General features: G+C 42.4%; 1 protein-coding gene across 1 annotated transcript; it reads right to left on the bottom strand.

The window, feature by feature from the left end:
• Positions 1–451: 451 nt before the first annotated feature.
• Positions 452–14,288, bottom strand: adamts15a (ADAM metallopeptidase with thrombospondin type 1 motif, 15a). The gene is made up of 8 exons (XM_082550055.1): positions 12,968–14,288; positions 8,143–8,275; positions 7,848–8,015; positions 5,826–6,109; positions 5,548–5,725; positions 5,276–5,448; positions 2,868–3,043; positions 452–2,722 (listed from the first exon to the last, which is right to left on the bottom strand). The coding sequence occupies exons 1-8, from the start codon at positions 13,895–13,897 to the stop codon at positions 1,930–1,932; spliced, it is 2,835 nt and encodes a 944-aa protein (XP_082406181.1). The 5' UTR covers positions 13,898–14,288; the 3' UTR covers positions 452–1,929.
• Between the last annotated feature and the right edge of the window lie 814 nt (positions 14,289–15,102).

Raw genomic sequence — 15,102 nt, 5'->3', positions numbered from 1 at the left:
GCATATCTCAGCTGTTATACAGCAAGAGGCACGGTACATCCTGGACAAGCTAGGCTAACACAGAGACAGACAAACATTCACACCTACAGCCAGTTTATTGTCACATGATCTCATCTCGTTTATGTCTTTGGACTGTGGGAGGAAGCCAGAAGCCGGCGCAGGGAGAACAGAACTCCACTCAGAGAGGCCCCTTGCAGCACTAGTTAACAGGTATCCTGGGCAATGCACCCACAGAGTCCGTGGAAGCACCTTTGTGAATAAGCTTACTAGCTTGCTTAGAAGCCAGAGGCAATTGACTAATATTCACCTTCCCTAAAAATTAAAGCAAGATGACTTTGGCTATGTCCACCTTTTTACAGTCTATTGTGAAAAGCGGACGTCTTTCACCAACCGAATGAAGACTGATATTGACATTATATATCTACAGAGTTGAGAAAAGAAAAACAAAGCATCAGTTACAACGGTAATGACTTTATTTTTGGAATAAATACACTAGTCTCAAAGACCATTACAAATGCCTGTGTAAAAAAAAAAAGATTTTTTAAAAAAAGAGTATTTACATTATTTTTTGCACAGAGCTGAATAAATGTATACATAGTATACAGTACAGCCTGTGTAAGTCATTGGTTTCTTTTGCTGTACAAAGTGCAAAAGCGGATTTAAAAACAAACAAACAAAAAAACAGCCAACTAACATGAGACTTACCCTGTAGTCGGATGTTGGACTGGTGAATGTGACCCCTTCAAATAAAACAGAACATAATGGATTACAGGATTCCGAGTCTGTCGACAGAACAGCTTGGCTCAGGCTGTGAGGCCATAAGAAGATGGGGATCCAGGAAAACACATTCTGTCTGTGATTGTGTTATTGTTATATTGATAATAAATTAGCTGTGCTAACTGTGCCGGACGAGCATGACTTAACAGGCTTCACGACTGGCTGAACACTATGAACTACGAATAATGTTGCTGAGGTCAAATGAAGGAAGTGATCACGAGAGAGAGGATCTCAATGCAGTCTGTGTGTATTTGCGTGTTTATAGTATCTGGCTAGGCCGCTATCTTAGGTCAGTGTTTCCTGGCCTGTGTTGTTTAGTCAGTGTGACTTCATATTCAACCTTAAATTGAAACATGATGTGTACAACGAAGGTGATCTCTGTTCATGTTTTGAAGAAATCCTGGCTACATGATAATCGTATGTTTTGCATCTTTAACTCCTAAAACGTCGCAGTAATAGCAGTCTTGATTGACTGCAGGAGTTAATTACCAAACTGTAAACGGGTGGTGGTAGGAATAAACAGTGCCACATAAGTATTCACACAGCAATGAAAATGATATCAGTTTCATTTCAGAATCAGTTGGAAGATTTTAAAATTCCTTGTGATTCAAAAAAAAAAAAAGATGGCCGATAAAACATAAACATGCGTGAGATATTTTGAAACTATGTTTTAGTCAAACTGTTATTCATACATGTCACTCTTGGTATAGTTGCTATTTGAAAAATGACTGGAGTCGTTTTGTAAACTACCCACAGCTTTCACTAATCTGCAGCCTGCACAGTTAAAGTATTATGAAATGAAATGGGTTCCAGACTCAAAAGGTAAACTAGATTGATTGCTTGCAAATGGACATTCTGTATCTGCTGACAGTACAAGGAATTCAACTAAATTTTATTTGACCTTGATTATCTTGTATTGCCATAAAACGTACTCCTGAATAATGCTTAAAGTAAGTGGCAGTGAAAGATAACTTTCAGCATTCATCTTCCAGGTTTGAGTGTTGATATTCTTCCAAGCAGGTGTCCATCATCCTCTAACAGCCCAAGTGGAAAAATCCATGTCTGACAGATAGAAAAGATACTTGCAGATGGAATCAATTCACCCTTTTAAAACAGAAAAAAAACACTTGTGTCGCTTATAGGTTTAAGTTACTAGCAAGGCGTCATGTTACAGAAGTCCAGCTCCTGTGGTTTACGAACGCCAGTGCAGTGATCTCTTGTGAGAAGATGCCCAGTTTGGCTTTGGCAGTGCAGTGGTCGTCTCTTGAAGCCCTTCCCGCAGGTTATGGAGCACGGTGACCACTGGCCAATATACCACTCAGGACATGGCCCTTCACAAACCCTGGTGGCTGGAGGTCTGTGCGAAGAGTCACAGTTCCACCCTGGCTTCCCGTCTGGTTTCAAACACTGCACCATCCTCCTCTGGATCCCACGGCCGCAGGAAACGGAGCAATCATCCCAGCCTGTGGTAACCCACTTGTCCAGAATGGGCTCCTCCTTTTTGTAAGACATCTTTAGGGTATCTGTGTCTTTCTCCTTGACACTATCTTCACCCAGGACACTGTTTTGAGAGTTTACCCTCTCATTCTTCTTCAGAGTCTTGTCTTCCTTGACCTGACGGGCGAGGTAGAAGGAGTAGCGGATGCGAGGAGGTGTCAACTTGCCTGCACACAGGACCTCCACCGTCAGGGCTTCTCCCAAGGGCTTCATGGCCTGTATGGTCTCGGAGAGGCCGACTGTGCCACTGTAGCGCAGCAAGCTTCCCTTTACAAAGATGTCCTTCTCGCCAGTTGACACTATGTAGTTCCCATTGAGCAGGTAATGGCTGTCACTGTTCTTCACGGCCAAGTAGTTATCATCACTGACCATTCCCTTGTAGCCTCGCTGGCGGATGTCTATATTGGCTGCACCCACTGGCAACATGACAACGAAGTTGTAGCCATGCCTGCAAGCCAAAACATTTTAGAGTCAGTGGGGGCTTGTAATAATGGAGCGAAAATGATAAAGTTATGTTGAAGTGAGTGGGGGAAAAAGAATGACCTAAGCAACGCTTTGTAGAGCCCGTCCCATGATGACATAGTGATACTCACACAGGCTTTGTGAAGAGTCCAGACACTTTCTTGCAGCCCTTGTTGTCACCTCCACAGATTCCACAATTATCAAACTTTTTAGTGGAGCCAATTTTGCTGTCACAGCCGGTCTTAATGCACTTCCCCTGGACACACACTCCCGTGGAATCTGGTGAACATGGAGTCCCATCAACAACCTTGGATGTAAAAACACACGAAGCGTTAGCTTCTGCATTCACATCAAAAAACTGTTACAAATGAGTTCACTTGTTCCTTTTATACTGGGACAATAAACTACAGGGAGTGCAGAATTATTAGGCAAATGAGTATTTTGTCCACATCATCCTCTTCATGCATGTTGTCTTACTCCAAGCTGTATAGGCTCGAAAGCCTACTACCAATTAAGCATATTAGGTGATGTGCATCTCTGTAATGAGAAGGGGTGTGGTCTAATGACATCAACACCCTATACCAGGTGTGCATAATTATTAGGCAACGTCCTTTCCTTTGGCAAAATGGGTCAAAAGAAGGACTTGACGGGCTCAGAAAAGTCAAAAATAGTGAGATATCTTGCAGAGGGATGCAGCAGTCTCAAAATTGCAAAGCTTCTGAAGCGTGATCATCGAACAATCAAGCGTTTCATTCAAAGTAGTCAACAGGGTCGCAAGAAGCGTGTGGAAAAACCAAGGTGCAAAATAACTGCCCATGAACTGAGAAAAGTCAAGCGTGCAGCTGCCAAGATGCCACTTGCCACCAGTTCGGCCATATTTCAGAGCTGCAACATCACTGGAGTGCCCAAAAGCACAAGGTGTGCAATACTCAGAGACATGGCCAAGGTAAGAAAGGCTGAAAGACGACCACCACTGAACAAGACACACAAGCTGAAACTTCAAGACTGGGCCAAGACATATCTCAAGACTGGTTTTTCTAAGGTTTTATGGACTGATGAAATGAGAGTGAGTCTTGATGGGCCAGATGGATGGGCCTGTGGCTGGATTGGTAAAGGGCAGAGAGCTCCAGTCCGACTCAGACGCCAGCAAGGTGGAGGTGGAGTACTGGTTTGGGCTGGTATCATCAAAGATGAGCTTGTGGGACCTTTTCAGGTTGAGGATGGAGTCAAGCTCAACTCCCAGTCCTACTGCCAGTTTCTGGAAGACACCTTCTTCAATCAGCGGTACAGGAAGAAGTCTGCATCGTTCAAGAAAAACATGATTTTCATGCAGGACAATGCTCCATCACACGCGTCCAAGTACTCCACAGCGTGGCTGGCAAGAAAGGGTATAAAAGAAGAAAAACTAATGACATGGCCTCCTTGTTCACCTGATCTGAACCCCATTGAGAACCTGTGGTCCATCATCAAATGTGAGATTTACAAGGAGGGAAAACAGTACACCTCTCTGAACAGTGTCTGGGAGGCTGTGGTTGCTGCTGCACGCAATGTTGATGGTGAACAGATCAAAACACTGACAGAATCCATGGATGGCAGGCTTTTGAGTGTCCTTGCAAAGAAAGGTGGCTATATTGGTCGCTGTTTTGTTTTTGTTTTGTTTTTGAATGTCAGAAATGTATATTTGTGAATGTGGAGATGTTATACTGGTTTCACTGGTAAAAATAAATAATTGAAATGGGTATATATTTGTTTTTTGTTAAGTTGCCTAATAATTATGCACAGTAATAGTCACCTGCACACACAGATATCCCCCTAAAATAGCTAAAACTAAAAACAAACTAAAAACTACTTCCAAAGACATTCAGCTTTGATATTGATGAGTTTTTTGGGTTCATTGAGAACATGGTTGTTGTTCAATAATAAAATTATTCCTCAAAAATACAACTTGCCTAATAATTCTGCACTCCCTGTATTTGTTATATCAGGTAAACTACCTACATGACTTCGTAAGCGTACACAGAATGTCATAGTATAGTGCATGTTTTGAGATCAGCCCTATTTCCAGTGTGTATGCAAATGTGATATAGAAAAAGTGTGCAAGGTTTTTTCATCCTTAACTATTAACTTCAGCGCATTTTTTAAACTAAATTCTACATAAAGCCTGCTGCCGGCTAACTTTTAAAGCTGTGAGTCAGTGGTTAAAACATCCAGCTGACCTGTGCTGAGCTGATCTACGTGTCCCCTGAGTTCTCCCTATCTGCTCCTTCTCAGCTGATTTGATGGACTGAAGTGCGAACTCTGTCTCTCTGCTGCAAAAGCTCACTCTACGCCCTGCTATCTGAAAAAGATAAACTGTCCTCCTCCTCCTCTTCTTCATTCTTTCCCCTGCTCTGTTCAGAGACCAGAGGCAGCTGGATGACATATATTCTCTTTGCTATCGCTGCCTCTAAAAATAAAAGGATTTTAAGTGCTAATGTATTTTGACTTTTGACTGATCGTCAATCAGATTTTCTGTCTCTCGAGTGCACCTTATTCTTACCTTTGATTCCAGGACGTTGAAGTAGCCCGTACCATTAGCCCTGCAGATTAGTTTGCACCTGTCACTGAGGGACACTCCAGAGTACTTTGGTATCCACACCACTGAGTGGCTGATACGGTTACTGCTGAATCTCTGGCCGCTACTCTCACACTGCTCTTCACGGTATGTCTTACCTACACAGAGAAGGAGGGACGACATACAAGGTGAGAGGTGGGATTGCTCTAGCATAAATACGTAACTGGATATACTTGTCTGTGTTGAGAGATTTGTACCTGTGTCAGGGCAGCTGTTCAGGTTGCAAGAGCGGTATTTGACCCGAACTCCTTGGCAGTATTTACCCCCATTTGATGGAACTGGGTTGTTACACTCTCTTTTTGACAGCTGGACACCACCACCACATGTGCGTGAACAGGTACTGAACAGTCCCCACTTGCCCCAGCGGCCGTCCACCTGAAAATAAGAATGCATAAATAAAAATGCAAATAAATACTATTATTATTCATATCCTCATAAAGGTATGTCCTGACAGAAAGAACTGCTTGAATCTTACCTTCAAGTTGTGAAGCTGCTTGTCAGTGCAGACCCCTCGGTCGCAGACCTGTCCGTCCCCACACTGAGTGCCATCTGCCCAGGGAAAGTGCCGAGTCATACACACTAAATGTCCGCTGGACTTTCCAGTGCACCACAAACGACTGCATGGCGGCTGCATGAAGGGACAAGGCTTAGAGCCTTCACCAAAGGCGAGCTCACACTGGCGTTCGAGCTTGTAGGATGATCCTGGCAGCGTGTCAGGTAGGACTAGCGGTTTCTGAGGCTGGTCGAGCAAACAATCACCTAAGAAGAGGGAGATTCAATAAGCCACACAACGACGCAGTATGACCTTCTTCTTCTGTGGAGACTTTATGACACACAGGTATAAAAGATGCAACCAAAATACACAAATGCACGAAAAACACAATGAAAAACAATGTGTTTATGCTTATTCTCAAATATTTATATGGTCCTCTTCATTAAATGTGTGCTTTTTCTGCATGTTGTGTTGTGGTGGGTGGGATTGTGGGTGGGCACAGGAAGCAGTCATTGCCCTTGTGATTTGGCCTTTGATGCAGTATATGCAATGTATGCCACACACACAGAAACATGCATGAGCACACCACACACAGTCATCCCCACCCCAGTCCCTTCCTCAAACTCCCCCTAAAAACCCACAAGCCTCTCCTCTTATTTTCCATCCCAGCCTTGTTGCATGACTTGCAGTTAGACTAGAATATTGATAAAAAGGATATGAAGCTAGATAGTGCTGCAAAAGTCAAAGGCATCAAAAGCTACAAATACATACCTTTCTGGGAACAGACTAATATTAGGAAGAGTTTGGCAAGTAGGTGCAAAATGGAATCACGAAAGGCCAACATGAGTGGATGAAAAAGGTTTCCAGGAGAAGTTTTTTTATCCCCCAGAAACATGCAGAACTTCGCACTCTTATGGGGAATTTTCACATACAAACACATTAATCTGCGCTTGGAAAAACTGGGTTCCCCCACTTGAACTGTTGAGTATGCCATTCATGTTGTGGTGAATTCGCAGCACATTATAAGCGAACTGCGGTGTGGTGGTAACAGTCCCACAGATGTAGCAGAAAAACACACTGATTATCAGATAAGGCAATGCTGTACAAACAAATCACTCTACGCCAAAAAAGCTCAACCTCATCTCTTCCTTCCTAGTCTCTCTCCATAGAGCAATCATGGAAACAATAGCTGGTGGTGTGTGTGTGTTTAAACAGGTTACAAATAGGTCTGGACACAGCGCTGAATGAAAATTACCACAAGCATGTGGCAACATGCTTTTTCCACCCCACTGCTTTTTGAAGTTTAGATTTATGACAGATGGCCAGGAGAAACCAGGTTACGATGCTGTCACAGAAATCACTCCCTGATATCCCTCTAAACTAGTACTTTTGTCCACAGATTATTTCCAAAATGAATAGAGAGAAGCAACAAACAAAAAATGTCTATTTGGAGTAAACCTGCATGGGAAACATTGTGCAGATACACTTAGTGGTCCAAACCGCTGTGGTGACTCTCCCCAGACAAAAAGGCCTGTAATTTGGGACAGATGTGGGGGCAGTTTTAAAATAAAAGTTTAGAATTGCTCCAAGGCCAAGTGCTGTGGTCTGTCCTGTTTGGCAAACAATCTGCATCCAAATGAATGAATTTCTTCTTGGCTATTGCAAGCCTGTTTTTTAAGAGAGGTTTGGCAGATGTGAGAAATCAAGCATAGGTGGATATTGAAATGAATCCATTCTCTCGCTTGCATTTATCCAAAAAATGATTTCAGTAATGTTTGGAATCAGGGCTTGCTCTTCAAAAACAAAAGCACGGTTGTCATTTGAACAAAACACAGCTGTGTGACCAACACAGTGAGGACAATGCCTTGCTGTATGTTTGTAAGTCATTACTGCTTCAAGATTGTTTACAACTATCTATCCAACTCTGGCTTTCGACCTTTTCAAGCATGCTATGAGGCTGCTTTCAGGCTGGAAACACTGAGGTCAGAGGTCAAGAGTACTCACCATGCCCGCCGTCCAGAAATTCAGTGATGATTGCGGCACTGCAGGGGGACCAGGGGCTGGTACGGTTGATCTGAATAAGTGTGGGTGACATCATGTGGTTCTCCTGCATTTTTCCGAACAGGTCCTCACAGGATCTCACATTGTCATGTGGCATGTTGAACACATGCCCTGTGGAGAGGGAGTGAGATCTCAGATGTCTTTCATGAGTGCACAGACTGTGATTATGCATATACACTTTCAGGGACACTGAGATATTAATGTGGACTGAATGAAGGATGACGTCGACGGAGCATACCGAGCTCATGAGCAGTGGTGAAAGCTGAAGGAAGGCCGTCGTCTTCGATTACAGAGCAGCTCCTCTTGGGGTCGCACATGGTGCCAACATCTGCCATGCCAAGTGTGTCACAGGTGGAGGCGCCGCAGAGGTCCTGGATGAAAAAAGACATTAGCATGATTACATCTGAAACAATGACAGCTAAAGGCAAAGTCAAACATGGGCTTGCATCCATCCTTCCTCTTAACCAAAGTCTGAATCACAATGGTGCTCAAGGCTAGCCAAGCTAAGTTTGTCTCTCTATGACACAGAGACACAAAGAGAGTTACAATATTTGTCTTCATTTATCGTTTTAGTCACTTCTGGGTAGTGGGTACTATTTATAAATTTACCGCTGACATATTAACACCCTTTTCATTGAGTTAAAAACTCATTAACATACTTTAGCTGCCTATTTTACACAACAAGGAGTAAGTGTTGTTTAAGGTCAACATATTTGTGTTTTTAGCTGCTTTTTTGGCAACTTTGTTCGGTACACTAGAAAAAAAATGATGCCCAAAATGCTGACCTTAACTAATTGAATTACATGTAATTTTTCCATGTGATTTTGCTACATAAGTAAAATGTAAAACATTTAATTTAATGGACTCTGATCAAATGGAAGCACATTTTTCGTAATGATTAATTATTTCAATAGGTAAACTTTTTATTTTATATATTTCAGTTTCATTTTATTCAAGATTATTGCTTCATGATTGTAATTGTGTCACTTGTTATTGGTCTTTGATGTGTGATACTGAGAAACAAAATGGGCTGCAGTGGATTAACGGTAAATCAAAGTGGTAACAACTGTGTGCCAAACATTTAAACAGCACAGCGGCCTAAGACACTCCACTTTGTTTTGATAATGGCATTTGATGTATTTTTAAGATAACATAAAATCCAGTTGTAGCTAAATTAGACAATGATTTCTGTCGATGATCACAGAATGGCTCCCACTGAGTTATTTGCAGTGTTATGGGAAAGTGTGACAAAGCTAAATAAAGGTTATTCACACAAGATGGCTCAAGAGTTGGCAGTTTGTCTTGTAATCGGAAGGTTGCCGGTTCGAGTCCCGGCTCCGATAGCCTTGGTCGTTGTGTCCTTGGGCAAGACACTTCACCTGTTGCCTACTGGTGGTGGTCAGAGGAGAGGGTCTGGTGGTGCCAGTGTCTGGTAGCCTCGCCTCTGTCAGTGCGCCCCAGGGCAGCCGTGGCTACAATGTAGCTTGCCATCACCAGTGTGTGAATGGGTGGATGACTGAAAGTAGTGTAAAGCGCTTTGGGGTCCATAGGGACTAAGTAAAGCGCTATACAAATACAGGCCATTTACCAAGACATTTATTTTCAAGTGATCAGCGTGACCCCAGACAGTTTGGGTTATGAATCTGTTATTGGTCTGCATTTTTCTTTCTCAGAGATTGAAGTTTGTTTGAAACTGGACTGCAGCTTATCCTCATTCTTGCCCTGTCTGGCTTTTTTGTGGTGATGTCACCTTGTTCCCAGACGTCGACAATTAACTTGTCTGAGTGCGATGCTATTAGGCCGGTTGAAATCATGTCCAGTTTATGAAAGTACAATTATTAAATTATCCTTTATGTTGTCTTGATGTCATCGCAGCAAAATCTTCGTTTAAGAAATTGGGAAATTATTCAGTCGTGTCAAGCACTGCTTTCCACCACCCAGTCTTTAAATCTTTTTAGTGGGAAACAGTGTTTAGAGCACACCTTCTCCAATGAGGTAATTTAAATAACCCCAACCATAACATTTCCATGCCAGAGCAGAGTTTCCAGATGACCTATTTCTCTACCACAGGTTTTAAAATCCAGTCTTAGCGAGTATGCATTTGGAGCTGAACCTCCTAATCACAGGACAACTTCGGCAGTAACCGCTGCAAAGAACCACCCATCTGCCTGTTCCCTAAACAGCACTGTCCCTACATACCCCAAAACACAGAAAACCAGTGGTGGTCAGCTGTTACAGATAAAACACCAGCTGAGTCTCCTGCAGCCCCTGCAATCCTCAGCCGTGCTTAATGTAACCATTAAACACGGGGCCAAGTGAAGACCTCGAGTGCTATGACAAATCATTCCTAGAATAAACCACAAAACCACAATTGTACACCAGTGCAAATCTAATCCAGATGTCCTCATGTGCTTGGAGGACATCTGAAAGTTTGGGCCATTTCAGTAAAAAAAAATAGAAGAACTGCAAGATGAACAGGGGAGAAGAAACACCCAAGTCAATGAGTTTGTTGTTTGCTATGACCTACTTCCCACATCTGTCATCTGTCTTTGCAATTTTGGTGTTCCTGCGAATTAACAAAAAAGAATAGAAAAACAATACTTACCTCAGCGGACTAAAATTCCCATTTTGTTTTGTGTACAGATTTTATTGCTTTTAAATCCCATCCAGCCTGTTACCTGTTTGTGCTTTGGAAACAATATTCAAAAAGCTTTGAAAAAGGTGCATCTCAGAGTTTTATAGGTCTGATGCAGTATCCTGGACCGAGTTTATGACATCTGGACATTCTTTGGTGAGCTCTTTTCTTTCTCAGCCCATTATCTATCATGTAAGAAAAGGCTGTGAGCTAAAGTACAGTCACCTCCTCTCTCCCCGGGGGAACTTGCATTCTAGCAGATTTATGGTCAGATTTTATCTTTTGGCTGCTCTCCTACAATAAACATTCTGTGCAACTTAGCACACTTTGCGGCATTCTTTGCACAAAAATCACGCTGACTATACTGTTTCGGGACAACCGCAGTTGCCTCCGGACAACACAGAGTTGGTCTTCATAAAACCTACAAAATTACACAATGGGCTGGTGTTAAGTGGAGAATGAATGGGCTTTGAAATATCTGTTAAAAACTGTAGTAAACAAAGGAAAATACTACTCACTAATTGGACAGACTTAAAGTCATTGTGTCATGATGTAGCAGAATTGTTAGCAGACATGTCAGCAGAATCCTTGAGTTTAAGAGGGGAGACCGTTTAGGCCTAAACTGAGAAGAAAATAAAAAAGGAAAAAATATATGTCAATCTAATTGCAGTGAACAAAGCCTGACAGGTTTAACTACAATCTCATGATCAGTAAAGGCCTCTCATGCAGTACACCGGACCTTGAAATATTTAGAGCTTGTTAGGTACATGTTTGCAAACCCCACTATTTTATTTATTGCTTCAGGAAACAGTGATTGTGCTAATAGATTCAATATGAAACTGACTGTAAAAGGTCAGTGAAGGCCTGTATCCTCTAGATTCCTGGTGTTGAGCATGAGTTTGATTGGGTGGTACTGTAAAGAAAGTTTTATGCACCACAAGCCACTGTTTAGACTTTTCATTTGTACACTATGTTAGCATTCGCTCATAAACTCCATGTTTTGTTTTGTATACACTTTATATGTGATATTACACCAGGAATCTGTTGTTCAACACACAATGGTTAGAGGTGAGATTCCTTTGTTCAACCTGCTGTGTTAAAAGGAGGCTTTTTTCTGAATCCCTGCACTTGTTACACCTCACTAAACCTTTGATTGCTTGATGCCTGTCTTTTTGCTTTATATAGTAAATTACATCCTTGTGACTCTCCAAGCTGACTTGGGTCGTGTCAAGTGGCTGCAGAGTTTATAACATCAGCTTTAAACTGATGTTTAAAGCTGATGTTTAAAGCTGAATGTTACATTCTTGTAACATTCTTGTTTTTGGAACACTTTTATGGAAAATGCTGACCATCTTAAGCTGTCGATATCTATTCAGCTAGGACATACTGTAAAAACTTGTGCAGAACCACCGTGGCAAAAGAAATGGAGGAAGCATGTGACAGACTGAAGAATTGCCAGGGAAAGATGCAGTCCAGCTGCTGATGTGGAGGAGTTTGTTTCAACATAAAGCGAACAGGTGAGTCCAAAACATGCAGGCCTGTAACTCTGACATCCACAAAGGACCCCACCGCCACCACCCTCAGTCCCTCCATCCCATCCCTTCAGGGGCCTGTTTAATGAGGAGCAGGCAGCTGCAGCAGAATGGGAACAGCTGAGAAAAATAACACATCCACACAGTACATCCCCAAGGGCACTGACGCTCATTATATTCAGTAAATTTGCAGGTATAACAAGCAATAGTTCACTTATCATTATGTACTACTAAGGCTGACAGAATAGTACTATGTTACCATTGGCTCTTTTAACTCTGATAGCACAGGTTTTAAGACGACCTTGTGACTGCAAGCTAAAAACTTTCACTGTAACTAAATCAGTTGGGCTGACTTGTCAGCTTTATTGCAAGTTTTCACAGTGGTAATGGAAGCGCATACATCACACTGACCAATGAATGTGAGCAATGACTTCATCTCTGACCTTGTGTCATCTTGCAAATATTTGGGAGTGCAGGGAGAAGTCAGAGGTGGTTTGCAAGTCTATAAAACTGCCCTCTAAGGATCTATGACGAGCAATCAAGTCTGGTGCTCTGTTCAGCTCTGTGTGACCCAGCCTTGGTGTCAAAGCTGTGATGCTATTGGTGGACTGCCTGCATGCTCCCTGAGTTCACGAGAGGCGGAGAGTGTTTTCAGAGCAAATCAAAAACGCGTCAACTGGAGTTTTACTTATCACAAAGTTATAAGAGTACATTGCACATTTTCCTTCTCAAGATCAGAGGTTGCTTTACAGTATGTCACTCATTAAGGTGACACAATGCATGTGCGAAAAACAAACATTTACGTTTTCTGTGCGTAATTGCGCTTACAGAACATATCCCGCTCTGGTTTTACCCCAAACATGTGTAACATGAACGATACTAAAAGTTCTCTTTACCTGTCTGGTGAAAAGAATAGCTGTGTCCCAGTACTCGGGATGCTTGTCGTTGTTTTTGTTCATCTTTTTTTGCCAAGTGCAAAAGTTCCGCAGCGTCATGGCTGCGTTCCCGGACACCTTGGGTCCTTTGTCCTCCTCGGATATAATCATGATCTTCACAACTGTAATGCTGATGGAGTTGAGGATGCTGGGATGCTTGTACAGCTTCGCTGCCACTGCCATCAGTGTCAAGAGGTAGTGCTTTAAGTCATCTCCGTGGAATTTCGCCATGGACTCGTCCGCCACAACAAGCGTCTCCACGTATCTGGGGACTGAGGCGAACCTTTTGGCTCTCCCCATCCTATTCAGCATCGTTTCTGTCACATTGCTGTGGTCCGCCAGTCGCTTGTATTTCTCCAAGGACTGCGCAGCCTGGAGGCTTATGTCGCTGTCCACTGCGCACCTGGAGGTAGAGCTGGGCTTCAGGTTGTTGCTGGCTCTGCGCCGGACGATGTGCGCGCTCTCTGCGCTTCTGGTGTCATTTTGTACCGGGCTGATAAAATATTCCCAGCCGTGGAAGCCAAATGCACCTTGCACACCTTTGCAGAGACTGAGAGCGGCATAAGAGTACTGATCAGCGTTCACATATCCAGAATAAAAACACCGGGTCAGGTCAGTGGTGACATCGGTATCGGAGAGCCACAGTGCGCCTTGGTTAGAGATGGAAGGGGCAATGAAATTAGAGTCTCGCTGTAAATCGATCACTAATTCCTGCTTGAAAGCTTTAATCTTTAGGACATATTTTCTATTAAGGAAATCCACGTCGTTATCAGAATCCGTCCTTTCATCACTATTCATTCTAATCGGGAAGCAAAGTTCACTCTCCATGCAACGAGCGAGCTTTAAGAGTGAGACCACAAAGTAAAGGAGAAAAGTTGATCTGATAAACATGACGATGTTTGCATTAATCAAAGATTGCAATGACCAACGGGGGGGAAGAAAGAAAATCAGAATGATGAAGAATCTACAAGCTCAGTGGCGGCGGCGAGAGGATCGGGATGAAGAGCATAATCCAAAGCGCTAAAACAGTGCAGGTCGTACAAGTCCACTCAGAGAAAACTCCTCCTGGTCATTCTCCACGTGTGTACTCAGTCGACTGCTGCCTTGTGTGGAGCTTATGCATTTGGTCATGTGTAAAAATATGGAAACACAACCTTTCTTTGCTGGGGGAAGTCTTTCGAGGCGCTCATTGGATGAGCTTCAGCCTTTTCTTCTTCTTCTTCTTCTTTTTTTTTTCTTTTTTTTCTTGCCGCCTCTTAAAACTCATCAAACAGGCCAATCAATAAGTCACAACGTACAAAATATGGTGAATTAGCAGATCTTGCACTTTACACTCAGACTACTGCACATCCACTACTCCATTAAATCTTTAGCTTTTGGTCACATGGAGTGAATAAAAATCTTTAATGCCACATGCATATTCAACAGAAATCCCTGCACTTCATTTGTAGTTCATAAGGCGAATAAGAGCTACAAGTACTGCATGTTTAACGGAACACCGGACAACGGGCAGCAGGAAAATAACAGGCATGATTAAATAAGGGGTGACACAGGCCACTATCATACTGCAGCTGAAGTTCCTCGGAGGAAGATTATAAGTTGTAAGGATTCAGCATCACTTTTTCTCCATGTTGTGATTAGGTCCGTTTCTGAGAGAATCACATACGACATCTTGTGGACAGAATAATAATTCTATAGCAGGGGTCCGAGGGTATTCTTTTAAGACTGCCAGAAAATGTTAGAAAGTAACTACTCTAATTATTTTTACTCAGCTACAGCCTAATTTGATTTAATTTTACTTCTATACAGGTGGATGGGGCTGTTGCTAAATGATACTTCTTTATTATTTCTTTACGGATTAAAATCTTATTTGCAAAAAGTATCAGCATTTGAATTAAAGTTGTTATGTGAGACATATTTTGTACTATTATACATTTTAAATGCATTATACATACCTTACGGAGATCTAATATTAACAGTGCAGCTAAAGTTACTGTACTTCGGTTTTGTTAGTCAAACATAGATAAAAGAAATAAAGCTGAAATTAAAACACAAATCAAATCAAATCACTTTTATTGTCACATCACATGTGCAGG

This window comes from Aulonocara stuartgranti (genome assembly GCF_965226115.1).
Source record: "Aulonocara stuartgranti genome assembly, chromosome: 10".
NCBI classification, from domain to species: Eukaryota; Metazoa; Chordata; class Actinopteri; order Cichliformes; family Cichlidae; genus Aulonocara; species Aulonocara stuartgranti.
Note: the sequence above shows the minus strand (reverse complement) of the source record. Positions and strands in the feature narration are given on the sequence as shown.

Coding starts and splice junctions, on each gene's coding strand:
- adamts15a (XM_082550055.1), bottom strand. CDS start 13,897: ATGTTTATCAGATCAACTTTTCTCCTTTACTTTGTGGTCTCACTCTTA. Junction 6,110..7,847: donor ATTTCTGGACGGCGGGCATG/GTGAGTACTCTT, acceptor CCCTCTTCTTAG/GTGATTGTTTGCTCGACCAG. Junction 5,726..5,825: donor AGCAGCTTCACAACTTGAAG/GTAAGATTCAAG, acceptor TCTTATTTTCAG/GTGGACGGCCGCTGGGGCAA.